The sequence below is a fragment of the Castor canadensis genome, chromosome 14 (assembly GCF_047511655.1).
Source record: "Castor canadensis chromosome 14, mCasCan1.hap1v2, whole genome shotgun sequence".
Classification (NCBI taxonomy): domain Eukaryota; kingdom Metazoa; phylum Chordata; class Mammalia; order Rodentia; family Castoridae; genus Castor; species Castor canadensis.
This window is the reverse complement of record NC_133399.1, coordinates 107,806,124-107,824,931: the sequence shown is the minus strand read 5'-3', so window position 1 is coordinate 107,824,931 and position 18,808 is coordinate 107,806,124. Positions and strand designations below refer to the sequence as shown.

The 18,808-nt window shown below is 42.5% G+C and overlaps 1 protein-coding gene across 6 annotated transcripts in view; it reads right to left on the bottom strand.

Annotated features, from left to right (window-relative positions):
- The window catches only part of Msra (methionine sulfoxide reductase A), a 319,535-nt gene that overhangs the window by 77,873 nt on the left and 222,854 nt on the right, over nt 1-18,808 (bottom strand). For all 6 annotated transcript variants that reach the window (XM_074055269.1, XM_074055271.1, XM_074055267.1 and 3 more), the window contains one exon: nt 12,038-12,144. In XM_074055269.1, the coding sequence (XP_073911370.1) occupies nt 12,038-12,144 (107 nt within the window). The remainder of the gene's footprint in view (nt 1-12,037; nt 12,145-18,808) is intronic.

The window sequence follows — 18,808 nt, the reverse complement described above, 5'->3', positions numbered from 1 at the left end:
ACAGGCACAAACACAAATGTCCTTTCATCTCCGCTCCTGAGGTGCTCCAGGCTCTCCGGCTTTCGGGGCGAACATGAAAGCTCTGATCTCGCCCAGCCTTAAATGAACATCGCCTCCGCGGCAGGGACGCGAGCGGGCGATCTGCGGCCGTTTAGGAACGGGCGGGGAAGCTCGGTCTGGGTGAGTCGGGAAAAACGCAGAACCACGCGGAGCTGAGACAAATCAAGGAGAATTTAAAAGGCAAACGCGCTGACTCTGTGGGCGACAACAAACCCTGCTTCACGCTTTTGCCAGGAAAATGAAAGGGCTCCTGCGTCCCCCTCCTCCTCTCGGTGGAGTCTCTGATCATATCGTTCCGAAGGCAATTTATACAGACCAAACCAAGGCAAGGCTTATAAATCTACCTGCCTGAGCAACAAAGGCCTTTTTGTTGTCCCTAAAATAGATCCCATCTACCCGAAATGTCGTTTTAAGATAGTTCCACTACCCTCCATTTTTCTCTTCGCTGAAATGGAAGAGCCTGTGTGCACATATCTACTAAACCTAAATATTAATTGGTAAGATAAGAGGTGATATTAAGAGCAGGCAGGCATTGTAGCCTTTTTTCCGTCCCTGCTTGCAGCCCACGCATGGGACCCAACCCTGCTCTATTACCTGGATGGGTGAACCATGAATCGGAGGGGAAGAAGGTGCTGTCCTAATCTGACTCGTTAGGCACTGAATGCGTGGGGGGATGGGCAAATGCCACTTACAGTTACTTTGCACTGGGGTCTAATTCCCAGAGTGCCTGTTTTATGTCAGGTACCACACGGAGTGCAAAGCAGGGAAGATCCAATTCACCATCTAGGGGGAGAAGAGGCACAGAAACTTTTATAATGGGTCTGATGAAGAGAGTGTTGCAAGCAAAGCATGATGGGAGCATGGGGGAGGGAGGCTCTGAAAAGTGCCCTGTGGTGTGTGGAGGTAACAGGAAGAATATGTCATTGACCCAGCACCTGTTCTGTGACAGGCACATTACAGACATGGCATGCCAGAACATATAACTCCATAAGAGGCCACCACTGTTCAAAAAATCAGGAAACCCAGGCCTAGACAGGTTAAGAGTTCAAGGTCATACGTCAAGCAAGTCTATGGCCGTGTTGCTCCAAATCATTCTGATACCTCCCTACAGGCTACCAGAAGATGATCCCCACAAAAAAAAAAAAAAAAAAAATCGCAGCTGTGCATGTAGGTACTGTTTTCTGAACTTCACCTAAGCAATAAGGTTCATGAAATCGTCAAACACTCCTGGCAGTTTTCCTAATGCATATTAAAATAAATACATAGTAATTCAAATGTAAAGTGTTCATCTACATATACCCTACAATCATCTCGTGTACCACAAGGGGTTCATATGTCATGTTGGGAACCACTGGACTTTTCCATGCTGCGCATGAAACATGAGTAAGGGTTCGGTGCACAGAGAGCGTGGATTCATTCAAATGTAGTCCAGTGTTGGTCGTGTGATTTGTGTGTGTGTCTGTGCCTCCACTGGAATGCAACGTCTCCAAGCATGCTTTTGTCTATCACCAATCTAGCCAGTACATGGAATCCTAGGGTGCTACTTGAATAGAAAGCAGTGAATGTGTTTAAAAGACTGCCAGTCGATGACACCCATGCCTGCTCAACTCCCTGAAGCTGCCACTGCAGGCTCAGCTTCCCAACCCCCAAACTCCCAACCCGGCAGGACAGCTTTCCTGACACTGCAGTGGAGACCTACAACCACCAGAGGGCAGTAACACAAACCAGATTTTTTTCATTGGGGCCGGAATGTGGACGCACACAGTTTAATATGCAAAGCCCATTATTACAAGCCTTTCCTCTCCCCACCCCCTATTAATGAACAAATGCCCAGGGGTAATGCAGAGATTTCTAAATACAGTGCAAGAAAGGGCAATCTGTACTCATACACAGGGAGCCTCACACGATAATAAGTGGAAATGAAAATGCAAGCCAACTATTAAGGCTAAAGATCCAGCTCTCTATGGCTGCATACCTCAAAATATGGATGCCTGCCTCCCATAAACGGGCATTTAAAAATATTTATTTCACACAAGTTCTTATTTAGAGTTCATGAGAATACCCACAATTTCAACCTCAAAACTCTATGAGGGTCTAACAGGAATTTTATCTCAAGTGCTGGGCAACTAAACAGGGATTTTTCTCTTTGACTAAGGTAAATGAATGAGTTATTCAGGAACTTTCCATGTATATTTTAAACCATAACTTCATGCTTTAAACAATAGCACAAGTGATTTTTTTTAAAGGCAAAAGAAAAGCTGTCTAAATCCCCAAATCATAAAATGTCAACTCTATTTACCCACATCTAATCTACACAGGGTCTTCAATGCAAATGAGTGATTTTTCAGTGTTGGATTTTAACATTGCAGCATAGTAAACACAATAGACTAGGAAGGGACCCTTCTAGCATGCAACCTACCCATTTCCCTGGGAACAAAGAAACAGAAACAACCCTGCCATTTTCACCACAGAGAGACTCCCCGATCCTTCATTTTAACAATGGTTTGAAATTTGAGGAACTCAACTATTGCAGGCAGCCTTGTCTCTGAAGTCACCCTGTTATTCATAAAATGCTGGACAAATTGCTAAGTCCCTCCACACAGCATGGGTGAAAAGTATATGGAATTCATAGCTGAATGACCGAAACTCTCTGAATTTACAATCGGGGTCATCTTAAGAATGGTGAATGCAATGCTCCTAGCTCTAATTTCCTCCTAGGGCACATAGGAGAATAGATCCTGCCCTGTGACCTTATGTTAGTGTGAAGGTCATTTGGCATAACATGGGAGAAGCCCTGAGAGCCATTAAGATTTATGAAAAAATACACTGTGTTTTCTGCATTTTACAAACAAGGAAATAGGGCTGCAGAGACCTCCATAAAAGACTGTCCAAGGTCAGGGTGGGTAAAGGCAGAGCCAGGGTGGCAGCTGAGTGTTCTCATCCAAGGCTATATGACTCTTGCCACCCCTCCATGGACTGAGCACACAAAGCAATGCTATCTCAGTCAATTCCAGCCACCATGACAATTTACGACAGACTGGGGACTCTAACAACAGACATCTGTTTCTCATAGCTGTTGACACTGAGAAGTCCAAGATCAAGGTTCTGGCTAGGTAGGTTTTATTCTGAGGCCCCTTCTCTTGGCTGTGTATGGTTAGGTGTGGGTTCACATAACTCCTTTGTGCATGGGAGTAGAGAGAGACAGAGGGAGCTGCGGTGTCTCTTCTTAGAAGGACACTAGTGCTACCATGGGCGTTCTACCCTCATGACCTCCTCCAAGCCTAATTACCATTTCCAAATTCCATCACACTGGGGACGGGGGAGGCTTTGACATATGAATTGGAGGGACACAAATATTCAGTGTGCAGTGAGGGGCAACACAGTGGGCTTCTTCTCTGCTACGTCTTCCCAGTTCAGGTCAACACATATTTGCTGACAACGTGCTAGGAACCAAGCACAATACTAGGCACTTAGGACACAAAGGTGATCAGGAGTCCCCGGGGAGTTTATGTAGTGCACACAGTGTTAGAACAGGACCTAGGAAGTGCTCTACAGTGAGGCAGGACAGGTAGATGAGGAGACACGGAAATTATATCATTGTAATAAAAATCTAAAGGACCAGACTCAGCCATTGGCAAGGAAGTAAAAGCTGAAAAGCCAGAGCAGCTGGCCACCCTCTCCCATCCCCTTTTAGATGTTGAAGACACAAGAACAGGGCTGTCTACATTCCAGGGAGATGTTAACAAGCTCCAAGGCTCCTTGGATGAGGGGAGGGACAAAAAAGAATGAAAGAGATGTCTAGCAGATAGAAGTCCTTGTCCCTGTGATTTGAGGAGGCCTGATGACACCTCCCTGCTTTAGCACCCATCCTAGCCTCCCAGATCCAATGTTGTAACGATCACACGTATTTCTCCAGGTCAGAAAGTACAAGACTAAGACACGGGGCCCACCATTTTGAGTGTTTTCTCCCATTTCTTGCACGGGGAGCAGAAAATGTTTCTCCCTCTTTTCCCCCTTTTTTTTCCACTTTCATCCTTACAAATTTTACTATTATTTTTACTACATTTTTGCATCTTGCCTGAATTCTTTTGCCGAATGCAAGAACAGAGGTATTCACCAGCACTGAACTTTCCAATAACAGGAAAGACCTTTGTGACATGTAAGCTTTGGGGACCATACGTGGTCCAGTTGGTTATAACTAATTTCATAAGATCTTTCTTCAGATAGCTTTGTTAAAAACAATTGTAATGGGGGTCTGGTAACTAATGACTATAGACAGAATATTTGATAACGTAATTAATTTGTCAATTTTCTGAGGAAGGCGAGGGAGGGTAAAGAGAGAAGGACATTTTCAGCCTATAGATGCATGGAAGGATGCATGTGCACCTCCTGTCAGGGAGATAGCAGGCCCTGAAAGGTCATGACAGTTCTAGCATGACTGGATATTCATTGAGTGTGTTTAATTTCTCTTAATTGGTTGGCATTATTAAAACCATTTTCTGGACTGAAAACTAGGGGACTCAGTTTTGATTAATGCATACTGCACACCAGAGTAGAGAAATAGGTAGATAGGTAGGTGGGTGGATAGGTGGATGGACAGATAGCTAGATAGACAGATATATACACGTATACATACTTACATACAAAATCTCACTTAATTCTTGTAACAAATCTCTATGAAAACATTTTTTATCCAGACAAATTAACTCAGGACCCAAAGACAATACCTGACTAGGAAAGTAGTAGACACTTTCCAACATCCAAATTTTATTTTGAGTATATGTGCATGCACACACACTTCTTTCCCAAATGTCCTTCTAGCTCTTAGAATGTTTTTTAGCTGTTATCATTGGCGTGCTCTTTTATAGGGGGAAAGTTGGGTCTTTTTTGAGGGTAAAAATGTTTGAAAGCAAATATGTTTGTGCAAATTATATAAACCCCAAGAGAAGACAGCAAGTGTGCCCCTCCAGGAACTGACAGTGTCCCAGTGCAGAGCCTGGCGTTTGGAGAGCCAGGTAGGTTTCACATGATGAACCTGGCCTGCCTCTACCGAACAACCTGTGAAGAAGGTCCCAATTTCATCTCCCACACTGGGGAGGACCTATGACAGTGGCAGGTGGGAAACCAGGCCATGGAGACAGTGATAGTCTGGAGAGTAGTTCTCCCTGCTCCATTTCCATGTCCCAATCTCTAAAACCTGTAAGTCTTACTTTATATGGAAAAGATTTCACAGATGCAATTAAGGATCTTTTTCTGTGGTTTTTTGTTTTTGTGTTTTGAGACAGGGTCTCACTATGTAGCCCAAGATGGCCTCAAACTTGCAATCCAGCTGGAACCTCTTGAATCCTGGGATTACAGTGTGAACCACCATGCCTGGCAGTTGATTAAGAATCTTGAGATGGGGAGATTATCTGGATTACCTGAGTGGGCCCTAAATCCAACCACAAGTGTTCTTATAAGAGAGAGGCAGAAAGAGATTAGACACACAGAAGAGGAGGAGGCAACACGACTGCAGAGGTAGAGGCTAGAATGAGGTGCTTAATCCTAGAGCTTCTGGAGGAAGCTTGGCCTAGCCAGTACCTTGATTTTGGTCCAATGAAACAGATTTTGGACTTCTGGCCTCCAGAACAGTGAGGGAATAAATTCCTATTGTTTTAAGCCACCAGGTCTGTGGTCATTTGTTTTAGCAGTTGCCAGGGACAAATAAAGGGACAAGTCAAGAGATTTAACAAATTAGAAGAAGAAGAAGACAGTTTGATGTACCAGCCTCCTACTTAATCTTACCAAATATCATGGCATGATTGTAACCTTTAGCCATTTCCTGTGTCAAGAGAGTTTATAAGATAGGGTTTGGGGTCAAGGACACTGTAATTAATGGAGACAGTCATTCTCTTATATATACAACCTATCTTAAACCAAGGAGCAATCCCGCAACCTTTGGTCTCACTGTGGCAACACTGGTTCCATGCAGGAATTAACTTTGAGATATAAGGAAGTCAAGAACCATTCCTTACAATGTCAATCTGTGGTTCTTGTCGTGAGTCCTCAGTGTTCAGAGCTTTGCATCTTAGCTATGTCATGATACTTAGCTATTCTGATGGGAAGATGGCACAGTGATTGTGTGGGACCTTGTAGACCATGCTGAGGACTTTGGATTTAATTCCAAATGCAGCAGGGAAGCCGAGGGACAACTGATACAGAAAGGAAGTGATCTGAATTATATTTACAAGGACCACCCAGTTGCCCTGTGTGGGTGGTCACAGTAGTGGAGAAGTAAGTTAAATGGTCCAGGAACTAGCAATGGTAGCCTAAATGCTGACAGTGACTATGACAATGAAAGAGAAGCAGGCACATTAGAGATGTATTTTTCAAGTAAGGTCCAGATTAATCTGATTGACTATTGGTGAGGAAGGAGCGAAAGAGAAGAATCTGGGGTGAATCCTGAGGAAGGCTGTCAGAGGGCAGGTGGGAGAAGGAAGCCATGGTTTTGTTTCGGGGGCAGGGTGAAGAAAGCCTTCAGTTTAGGATGTATTACAGTGACAAATAAGTGGAAATAACAAGGAAGGATCTGGACTCTGCGTGGGTGGGTCTGGAACATAAACTTGACATCATTGGCACAGAGATGGTATTTAAACCATGTGAGGGAGAAAGAGCTAAAACCTAATTGGCAGCACAGGTAGGTTATTTGGTGATGGAAACTGTTCTCTCTTTCTCTCTGTGTGTCTGTCTCTGTCTCTCTCTATCTCCGCCCCCCTCACACACAGCAGTCAAGCCACAACTTGTCAGGGCTTAGATGGAGAACATGTGGAGTCACTGAATATCTGGCTGCAATCTAAGTGGGAAGAAAATTAATTAAAGCTGAACTTTGATTATAAAAACTGATTGCAGTTTTGCAGCAATCATTACGTACTGTTTGTATCACTTATTTGGGGTACTTTTAAGAAAAATGACACTACTGAAATATATACAAAGATATAGGTGATAAATTACTAGATAATTGAAATTCAAGATAAAACTATAAAAATATTTAAAGATTATAGTTATATATTGAAGCTACAGATGGATGGATGGACAGATGGGTGAATAAACAGGTGGATGGGTGGGAGGATATATAGGTAGATTAATGAAGGGCTAGATGAATAAACAGAGATTAATATAAATACTGGTCTATATTTGAAAGATAGTGAGTAATTTAGCACTCACTCCAGAAAGATTTTCTTATTATTATTACTAAGACTTAATATGTTATAAAATGTACACAAAGGAAAATCCTGCTTTTCTTCTCTCTTTTACTAAAAGAAATGTTCAGAGGAAAAGCATTTTCTGTTCGTGAATCTTGAGGAGTTGGGAAGGAGCAAGGTCAGGTAGCCAGAAGAACTATCTTTCTATTTGTTAATTATCTTTCAAATTTCAAAGTCCATAATCTATAAATGGTCAACTCCTAAGTAAGAGTCACATTTTCAGGATGAAAGAATCCCATGTGGACCCCTCCAGACCCCATCATTCCCAGAGGCCCTGATTCAGTTCAGGATAGTAGAAGTTGTGGTCATGACAGGCTTGCTTATGAACTGTCCACATTTGATAATCCTAAAATAGAAATATATTTGACTATCCCCTTCAGTTAATGCCACAAAGCAAATGATCCTATCATAAAATTATTTGAGGAAAACAATCAGAAAAAGATTACAAAGATACCCCAAAAGACAAAGACACCCCCTCCTCATATTTTATGCAAAGTCCTCAGCTCACCAAAGACCTGAAGCACTTGTCAAGTTCTGAAAGCAGAACCCAGCCCCAGCAAGGATAGAAAACCTAGTGTGAAGTTCAAGTTTCACTCCTGAAGATCTGATTCTCCTCCTTATGCTTTCCTCCCCTCCATCTGCTTTGAAATGAGCAAACTTCTTCAGCCACCTTTCCTTTCTTCAGGCTGCTTGTGAGCCTGGGACCTACAGCCCAGCCAACTTTGCAGAAAACCACAGTTTAGATGGAAAATCACTTTGGGTTTCTGGCTCCTCAGCAGTACTGCACATCTAATTAGCTCAACAATTGGTCCCTGTGATAAAATCAGCTAATTTTATGTTCAAATGGCTGCTCTGTGGTAAGCAATACTGTCACTCTAAACTCCGCATAGAAGGAAGCTGCTGAAGAAGCTGGTTACTAGGGGTCACTGGGGGCAAACTAGGAAAGACTATCAAATTAGTAACCTAAGTCAATGTTATAGTTAGTGCACGGGGTCTCACCAGGCTCAGAGAAGAAGAATCCCCAGAATGGAGTGACAGGGGCAGAAGTGCCAACCGTTTATGGGAAAACAGGACATATAAAAAAGATGAAACGAGTTGTCTGCTCAATGTCCCTGCTCCTAGACATAAATCTAAATGTGTTTGATAAGATTATGCAGTTCTAGACCCTAATCTGCTAGTGTTAAGCGATGACTCCCCTTGGATTAATGCCATTGCTGTTTTAGGAACTTGTTCAAGGTCATCCTAGACAAAAAGCACTGGAAAGCCAACCCAGGGGAACCAGTCAGCTTAACCTAAATTGAGAAATCCACTAGAAAACACATCACAATTTTTAAGGTAAATCTCAAAGAAAAGATCAAACTTCTTCATGGTAGAAAAGTCTTTATCCACTTCTTTTGCCTTCTTTCACAGGCAAATCATTGATTTCCCCCTTTTTTGGTATGTATATTATCAATTATGCTAATGGAATGAACAGTTAGAAATTCATACAAGTTTCAAAAAGTAGAAGCAATGCCTGAGAAATACATGAATGCTTATAATTTTATATAAAGATATGGAGAGATACACACCTATGTCTAAGCTTATCTATTGTATCTATGTAGATGGATAGATAAGTAAATACTTATCTATAGATGACATCATTTACATAAAATGCTTGAAAACAGTCATTAGTATTCAATAAATACTCAGTTGTTCTGCTCGGTGGACGCTCCACCACTTGAGCCATCCCCCCAGCCCTTTTTGCTTTAGGTATTTTTCAGATAAGGTCTCGTGGTTTTCGCCTGTGGTCAACCTTGGACCTTGATCCTTCTACCTATGCCTCTGGAGTATCAGATGGCTGGTGTGAACCACCACGCCTAGCTTGTGTTGAGATGGGATCTCACTTTTTTTTTTTTTTTTTTGGTTAGACTGGCCTCATGCCATGATCCTCCCAATTTCCCCAGTGGGATTACAGGTGTACACCACCATCAGCTTGGATATCAGCTTTCTAAAATCAACATGGGTTCTACTTAAAGCTAAGATTAAGAAACCATATTGGGGTAAAAGTGGAAAATGAGGTATAAGGCTTTTCATCACATGGAGGGCACTGACATTTTGAACTCAAAATCTTTATTATAAACACCATGATATCATCTCATTTTGAGATAATCTAGAGGGAAGTTAATATCCTTCCACTGTTAGTGTTGTTAGTGCTGTGTAAGATCGAATCATTGCATTAGGTAATTTATATACAGCATGAATCATGAGTGACTTTCAGTATTCATTGCAAACATTGCCTTTCCAGTGCAATGCAGTAGCATTAAACAGAAATAGGCCTACTTTTTAAATTCTTGCTCGGGGTTGGGACTCATGGCAGCACAGCATCCTCTATCCATCTCTCAAATGTTCATGTTTCTCAGGACCCAATTTATACCTGCTTCTCTCATCGTTTATCACTTTTCCTAAGTGGCCTTATTAGAATCTAGGGTTTCATTCACCAAGCATCCCTTGATAGCTCCCACTAATAATAAGGGTTCCCATTTACTGAGCACTTACTGTGCTCTACGCCCTGTGTTTCACATTCATTAACCCAGTTAGAAGTCACAATCCTCATGGGTTCCTCAAGGAACCCATGCCTCCTCCCAGCAACCACTTGGATGCCCACATCATGGGTGCATCAAACTCCATATTTTCAGCCTGCCTTCCACACATGTCTACTTCTACTCCTCTGTGCCTTTGAACAGATCATCACTACCCAGGCACCTGCAAGTCCCTCCGGATCCCTCCCTCTCATTGGCTCTCCACTTCCAATCAAAGTCTAAGTTCTATGAGTCCTACTTCCTAAATATCTTTTCATTCCATTCAAATTTCTGCCCTTCTAGACAAAGCTTCTGGCATTTATGCTCTGGAGTCCTGCACCGTTGCCCAACTTACCTCCCTGTACCTGGTCTTATTTCTCCTTAACTCCAGTTATTCTGCTGTCACAGCTTTGTGTCTTTGAGGATCTTTGCTCAAAGTGAACCTGTTCCCCTTGGTTCACTTGAGTTAAATAAGATATATGGCTTTCTATGAGTCAGGCATGTGACAAGTCACACAGATGACATGTGAATTGACAACTTGATGTTAGAGCTCTATGTATAACCACACTTACTTGCCCAAGCATGCCTACCACAGTTAGAAAAGTCAAGATGTAAAAGGGATAGAAGAAAGGAGAATTTATAGGTAGAAGCTTTTTAGAATGGAAATATAAATGGACTCTACTCCAAAACTGAGCAGATTAAAGCAACAAACACTTATTATCTCACACAGTTTTCATAGCACAGTTTGCTGGGTACTGCTGGCTTAAGGTCTTTCATGATATTGTAATCAAATTGTCAGCTGGGATTGTGGTCTCATCTGAAGACTTGACTGGGGTTGAAGGGCTTCTAAGCTCACTCACTCATGCAGCTCTTGGCAGGTCTTTGTCCTTTGCCACTGAGCCTTTAAGCAGGGCTGCCTCACAACATGACAGCTGGCCTCCCTAGAACAAGTGATCCCAGAGAAAAACAGGCAGGGAAGCTCCCAAAATGGAAGTCACAATCTAATCTCAGAAGTGACATCTTATCACTTCTTCCATTGAATAGAAGTGAGTCACTAAATCCAGCCCATGCTCAAGGAGGGGGGATTTCACATAGGAGAAGCCACTGGAGGCTGTGCTGCAGGCTGCCTACTGTTACTAACCAAGTAGATATCTCAGCCTTGGAGCAGGGAAGTGCAGGCCTCTCAGCATCTCCCTCAGCCTAGTCTGTTTATCAGAGTCAGCTGACCATAAACTGCATGCCTGCTAATTGCTCATTAGCAGGTGCTCTCTTGTCCCTCCTCTTCCTCACTGTCTCCTCTGTGCCAGCATGGGAGCTGTTCCATGTCTGCTGCTTTACATAATTCTCAAACAGATCAGCATTATAGTACATAATAGCTCTATTGATAAATGTCGATACACATCAGAAAATATAATAATTAAAGTTTAAGCATTAGCACAAAGCTCTAAAAATAAAAGCAATTCTAGTCTTTTTTTAAAAAAAGAAAATCTCTACTGGAGAAGATTTTTTAAAAATGTTGCACAAGTTAAAGTGGAAATAATTATTTCATGATATAATGTACGTATTTTTTATTATAATCAAGTTTACTTTTACCGGCAAGAGAGAGTGTATTGTGCGTTAAATTGTCACCCTCATGGAATCTTGGAGCCTTGAGCGCTCAGAATGTGACCTTATTTGAAGATAGGGTTTTCACAGAAGCAATCAAGTTAGGTGAAGTCATTAGGATTAGGACTGGAGTCATTATAAAAACTGGAAATTCGGAAAGTCATAGAAAGGGAAGAATGCACCCAGAGAGGAGGTCATCTGCAAACCAAGGACAGAGGTCTTTCCCTCACAGCCCTTAGGAAGAGCCCACCCTGCAGCACTTCGATTTTAGACTCCAGAACCTTGAGACAGTAAATCTGTTGGTTAGAGATTCATACAGAGAGAGGTGAAGATAAAAGGACAGAGACAGCTACAGAGATAGAGAAAGACTGTATTTTAACAAGCTACTCACTCATCTAGATGAGCTGATCTTAAAGAGAAATACACAAGGACCCATTCTTAAAATCTCGTTGCATACATTTCTTGGGTACAATGGTTTTACTCCTGGCGTTGACAAGTTCCTTAAGATATGTAAATGGATACAGACTGGCTAGAATCCCAGCAGCCCAGTGGTGGGAACCTGGGAGCCCCTACCTTCTGGTAGTCCTCCTTGGACCTCAAGGCTGCCTCCATCTGTGTGGCAGAGGTCGCATAGATGGCCGAGCGGTACTGGGTGCCGTGGTCATTGCCTTGGCGCATGCCTGGGAGTGGAGAAGAGGGAGAATTTAGAGGTTGACGGTGCAACTGTGTTGGTATCCACCTGGGCAAATGCCAGGGCATATAGGCACTTTTTCAGTATCTATGACTGATGTGTTCCCAAGTGCTTGCTTTAATTTTATCTTGACATCACTTTCTTGAAACAAGCATGAAATATATCAGTTTTGATTTATCTGTTTTAACAAATATCTTTCAAATATCTTTGAACTTAGGTACATTTACCACAAGTCTTGGATCATACTAGATGCCCCATAAATAAACATTTTATATGCAACTATTTAAAGAATAATCTATCTCAATTACCACATGTAAAGTACTGTGATACACATTACTTCCTCAGATCCTAACGAGACACCCTGTGTGGAAGGAGTTATTCCTCACTTGGCAGGCAAAGAAACAGGCACCTGCCATAGTGAGTAGCACTTAGGAAGAGTCCATACCAATGAAAAGGTCATATAGTTGGTCAAAGGAAATCCTGGGGCTTAATGTTAGAAAGAGCACTTCACCCTGTTGTGACAGGTTATGGAGGGGATGGTGGTCAGTTTCTAACTGACCATAGTCACCAGGAGAAACAGCCACAGGCATATAGGAAATCCTTTGTAGAGCCCTGTGTCACGGTCAAAAGGAACTTCACACAGTTTATTGCATAACTCATGAATCAGTTTCCATTTTGACAAGGGCTCCAAATGGCCCCAGCAGGGAATCCACCTTCCCTAAAGAGCACAGTGTATTTTCAAACATGACTGTGCATGCAAGCCACCCGGGGGTCTGGCTAAGATGCAGGCTGTGGTCCAGAGGGTCCATAGGCTGAGAACCTACATTTCTCCTGCACTCAGGTCACCAGATCACACTTTGAATGGCAAGGGTTTAAAGTTTGCTGGATACTCTCAAGTTTCCTTATTTATCCCCCAGCAAGATGTCTAAACTTCCAATGCTGTGATGAGGAAGTCAGTCTTCCCAGTGCACCTCCCTGGGGGGGATTTTCTGTTTTTGTCAGTGTGAATACACTGTAGTTATAGACACTTAGCAGCATTCAACTTTATCTAGTCTTTCAACCTCCATTGGTTTCTGTTAGAACCCCAATAATAACTCACAGGTGAGGAACAGCTGTTTGCTAAGCCTCTTGCAGGAGGCCTAGCACTTTGAGCAATCAGACCGTGTTTTGGGTCTGACTCTGTCACCCACTTGCTTCACACAAATTACCTAGTGTTTCTCAGCCTCAAACTTCATTTGTAAAACAGGGATGATGAGGGTCTCAGGAGAGGTTTGTTGCAAGGAGTAAAAGAGATGAACCCTAGAAAGTACTTTGTTGACTGTAAATTATTATGCAGATGTTAAGAACTTTTATTTATTTTTTTTTACAAGTCTTACTAATCTGGGAACACATCAGAACAACTTGTTTGACATAAAAATACTGAACGACATCACACAAGATACTTTAGAAGACTTTTTTTCTTCTTTCCTTGTAAAGGATTATTATTGGTTTCCAACTTTCAGATACCCACATGGCAGAGGTTGCAGAGATAAATCCAAACAGTGGATCAAAATTTGTCTTATATGGTTAGAAAAACACCGTTTAATTTTAATTATTTGTTACATTTTTTAGCAGAATTGCCTTCCTGGTTAAATTTGGACACTGCTAATCTTCAGTCTAGTTCTCCATTTCAATGGAAAAGAACCCAAGGGAAGGAAAGCACTCTTGGATTGAATTTTCCTACCCCTGTTGTTTCCAATACTACATCCTCCCTTCTGGTCTCTGATCTCAAGTTTAGGAAATTTAGGCCTATGGACATTATTTTTATGTGTCTGTGGTACTGGGGTTTGAACTCAGGGTCTCATGCTTGCTAGGCAGGTGCTCTACCACTTGAGCCATTCAGACAACCTATGAACATTATCTTGTATTCCCTGAACACACACCCAGTGGAATACTGTAAAGAGGGAAAGAAGACAAAATTAGCATTTACAATGGCTGGAAAGTCCTTCTTAGTACCTGTCTCCCTCTCTTCCATTGATCCATCCATCCTCTCCATCTCAGGCAAGGGACTAGGTACTGGGATTCAGAAATAAAAACAGAGCATTATTTTTCAACAAGTCATACTCCTGGGACAGAAAGGGAAAATAGAGACCAATACGCATTATCAATGTTAAAGGCATTATGGGAAAAATCTGTGCAGGTTAGAGAAATCCAGTGGGCTCCACTGCCCCCTCGGCAGTGGGAAAGGGGCCTGAGACTGAAAGGCTGCAAAGAGGATGTGACTCTGGTCTTGAAGGAGCAGCAAGTGGGCAGATTCCCCAGAAGGCAGAAGAACAAGCTAAGAGTGAATTATGGGGCAGAATGGTGCCTGAGGAACTTGGGAGGAGTTGGTACTGCTTGCAGAGTCTGGTGTCTGGCTTCTCAGGATGGATGAGCCCTTCATCACCAAGCTCAGAGTCCAGATGACAAAGACAGTTCACAGAGAAACAATACCTGATGCTCAACAGACTGAAAACCCAGATGAGAAAACCAACATCCAGTAGCTGTCGGAAATACAAGAAGTGATCCTGCCTGCCCACTGAGTCACAGAACAAATGAAATGCTGACTACCACCAATTGACCTAAACAGCCCTTATGATGCTGGTCCCCAAAGGGCAAAATTAGCCAAAATTTGCCTTGAAAAAGGACACAAAAATGTCATTGAAAGATGAAATAACCCCTATGTCTTTTTTTCTTCTACAAACATGTTCTTTGCAACAAAAAGCATTCAGACAATGCCAACTGTATACTCAACACCACGAAAGCTCCAGAAGAATTAGGTTATAATCCTTGATCTTAGGGGGAAAAAAGAGGGAGGGAAAAGAACAGCAATGAGCTCACCACTGTACCTCACTGTGCTTGGTCTCTGCCAGCACCTGCTTCTCATTGAATCCTGCCTGAGGTCACACAGCAGGTAAATGGCTGTCCTATGATCTAAACCTTGATCTGTCTGACACAAGATCTTTCTCCTTTGAAAATGAATACACAAGATGTTCCAGCAAAACAATCAAAAATAGTGAACAGAGTGCCCCTGTATAGGGTGTGTCAGGCTGGGGGAGTATATCATGGCCTGGGGCACAGAAACGAGAACAGGCTTCATATATTCTGAGGACTGTGCAGAGACAGGACTGATCTTGCCAAGGGACCTAGTAGGAAAGGAAGCTGGTCAGTTAAGTGTGAAGCCACACAGGTTATCCTGACGAGTCCCACCAAGAACCAGACACATGGACAGATCTGTCTCCAGGGAGCCACCACCCTGGGAGTCGTCATCGTCAATTACCCCAGCTCCACAAGTGTTGCAAAGCTCACTGTACCCTCCACTTGGCTGTGGGAAAAGTAAGCAGATAAATCATTCCCATTATTTGCTGTCTTCACGTCCAGGGCTTGCTGGGGAAGGTGAAAAGGAAACATGGGCTTAGAAATCACATCCTGTGTTAACATTCTTCCTGAACACTCTGCACTGATTAATGAAGACCGGGCTTTGGGGCTGCCTTGCCGAGAACTGAGCTCGTGGCATCCACCAACTGTCTGAGGTTTCTCCATTCACCTTCTCCTGAGATGATTTTCAAGGGACAAGCCATTCCGAGGCTGCTTTAAGATGTCGCTTCCTCTCAGTGGAGCTAGAAAAAGCACTGGAAAACAGAGAAACACTTAATCTACAATGAAGTGCAAAGGTGAATGAAATCACATCTGCTCAAAGGGCCTTCTAAACCTCAGTGCATCTTTGGGTACCGACCTGTCATAGACACGATGACGGGAGACGTGGGGAATGTGAGTGAATGTGGGAACCTTAAAGGGAAGTTCATGCTCGAGCTGTTGCCGGTGACTATTTTTCCAGTTCCCCGAGTGGCCACCTGATTGTGAAACTCAGGGCAAGCAAGGACACATTAATAAGGGGCTGAAGTCACAGACTCTCTCCTGGGGACTTCAGGGAGCAATCTCATTAGTCAGGACTAGCCATGCTGGCTGCAGGTACTAAGAGACTCCCTCCAGGATGAACTCCACATTCTTCTCTTCTGTAAACTGCTGCTAAGAAAAACTGGATGCTAGGCTGGTGACGTAATTTAGTAGCAGCTTATCCAGCATAAGCAAAGGCCTGGGTTGAATTCCCAGCACTGTGAACAATCAAAAAATAAATAAGAACAAAGAAAAATAACTGGGTGCTGGCCCACGGTTGTTGTGTGGAGAACAGCAATAAGTATGGGTTTTGTCTTGCAAAATTTCTGGGTCTAATTCCAGCCCTGCTGTTTACCAGTTAAACCAATCTTGACCTTCAGTTTCCTGCACAGAGCTCACAGGGTTGTCCAAAATCTCATATGGAGCTCAGTGAACATCTCCCTCCCATTGCCTTAAGATTTCTAATGAACATATTCAAGGAAGAGATTTTTTTTCAACATACTACTTAATTACAAAATTTCCTAGTCAACAAAATTCAGAGACCACTCCCAGTCTATGAAATTTTCTAGGATTTCATTAAATAAAAACTAACAAGCTTGATCCCAATCTCAGAAAATATCTAGAACTTATTATCAAATAGAAAAGAAGGCACAGAAGCAAGATAGAATCATCAAGGTCAAATGCAGATTCATTCAGAACTCATGCCTCTTGACCTTTCTGGTCTCTGTCATCATCCTTACCAGGAAGGATTTAGTTAGATCTTTTGAAAAGCAATGTTATTGAGATATAATTGACAAACAATTTAATTGTATGTGTTAGAGGGTACAATCTGATTAGTTGTGACAAGTATATATACCATGAGAACATCACTGCACTCAAGAAAAAGAACACCCTAAAGTTTCTGTACCTCCTTCACACTCTGTCTGATTCCATCTTCCAAACTTCTAAGCAAAGACTGACTTATGTTCTGTCATTATAGATTAATTGGCATTTTCCAAAAGGTTATAAAAATGGAATCATACAGAACGTATGTATTCTTTTGAGTTTCTTTCAGACCAAAGTATTTTGAAACTTAACCGTGTTGGTTCACGGATCAATGGTCCATTCATTTCTGTTGCTGAGCAGGGTGCCTTTAATTAGATACAGAATAATTTTCTTTTTTTACGAATTGGCTTATTGATGGACATTTGAGATGTTTTCAGCTCTGGGCTATTGGAAATAAACCCACTATAAATATTCATGTATGAGTTTTAGTATGGATGTATGCTTTCATTTCTCTTGGATAAAAACTTAGAATTAGAGGAGTTGATGAGATTACATTTAGCCTTTTAAGAAACTTCCAAGCTGTTTTCCAAAGTGGCTATAACATTTTACATCGCTACCATCAAGTATGAGCGCTCTACTTGCCATTTATCATTGTGAATTCTACCTTGGCCTGCATCTCTAGACACCCACCTCTTCCTCAACTCATAGAGACAATGGACTTGACCTAGCTTCCTCCTTCCTGCTCAGCAGCCCAGAAAGTTTTCCCAGAAAATAAGATGTTGCAGTTGTGGGATTTGTTTGTCTAATAATGACTGTTTTGTGAACCCTTGTTCCATACACCTAGTTCATCTTTTCAGTTGTTTCTGAAAGGTGGTTAAACTCGGTTCCCCTTGCATTTGATAAGAAGAAATCTTTGCGGGGAAACATATTCTTTATATCTTCTAGCTCATGCTTAAAATCATGTATAATTCAAACAATACACATGGGGACCTAAGCTGAAAATGCATTTCCACAGGGGCTTTGGTATTATTTTGCTTTTCCTATGGACTCTGTTAAAATAATGGACTCTGAAGTTTTATTTCAGTAAAATAACTCACATTAAAAATTTATACAAATGACAGCTGGATGGTGACAAATATTTTTAAATCACTGTCATTAACCAACCAGTGACTTGTGTCTATTTTTACCCTTTTGTCCCCATTCTACATAACCACTCAGCTGTCGGAGAGCTAACAGTGTTTTTTCCCTTAACTGTGCCTGACCCCTGGCTCTAGCAGTGAACACCTAAACTCTTTCATGGTGTCCTGACAGCTCTGTTGCCATTTGCTTCTCTCCCTCATCCTCTTCCCTGTCGATAAAGCTGGACTGGGTCTTTGGTTACCCATTCCTGTCATGACCCTCCAGTGGAATTGCGCCCTTCCCTATGCTGAGAAGTCACACATCTCTATCACCAATCCAGTCTCTTTCAGGCTTCAGTCATGTTGCCACATTCCCTTGGACTTTTACACACCTAGGCTACCTGGTCCCTCAGTTCTCAACCTGATTGCGTTCTCTGTGACTGTCCCCACCTTCCTCATCTTTATCAAGTGGCTGTGCCACTTGCTCCTGGTTACTAGGAGCCGTCCATGTTTTACTGGTGCCTCCTTCATTTCTGAAGCCAGGCAGTCTTCTGCTTTCCCTCTCTTTCCTGTCATTCCTTCACTCATGTCCTTTCCCTCGCCACACCTCTGGGTGTGTGGTGAAAAAACCAGGTGAACATCCAGGCCTTCCGCAGGGCCCTCATTTGGGGGCTGCTTGATAAAGGCTTCCTGCTTGCTTTGGGTTGCGCAGTTTGAAGCAGTGGTCTTCCCATCACACCAGCCGTCTACCACCTGCAGAACTGTACACCTGATGTCCATGCCCTCTCCTCTTGGGAACAAAGCCCAGGACAAAATCTTCACATTCCTCATTCTCAGAGCAAAGTAAAAATAATG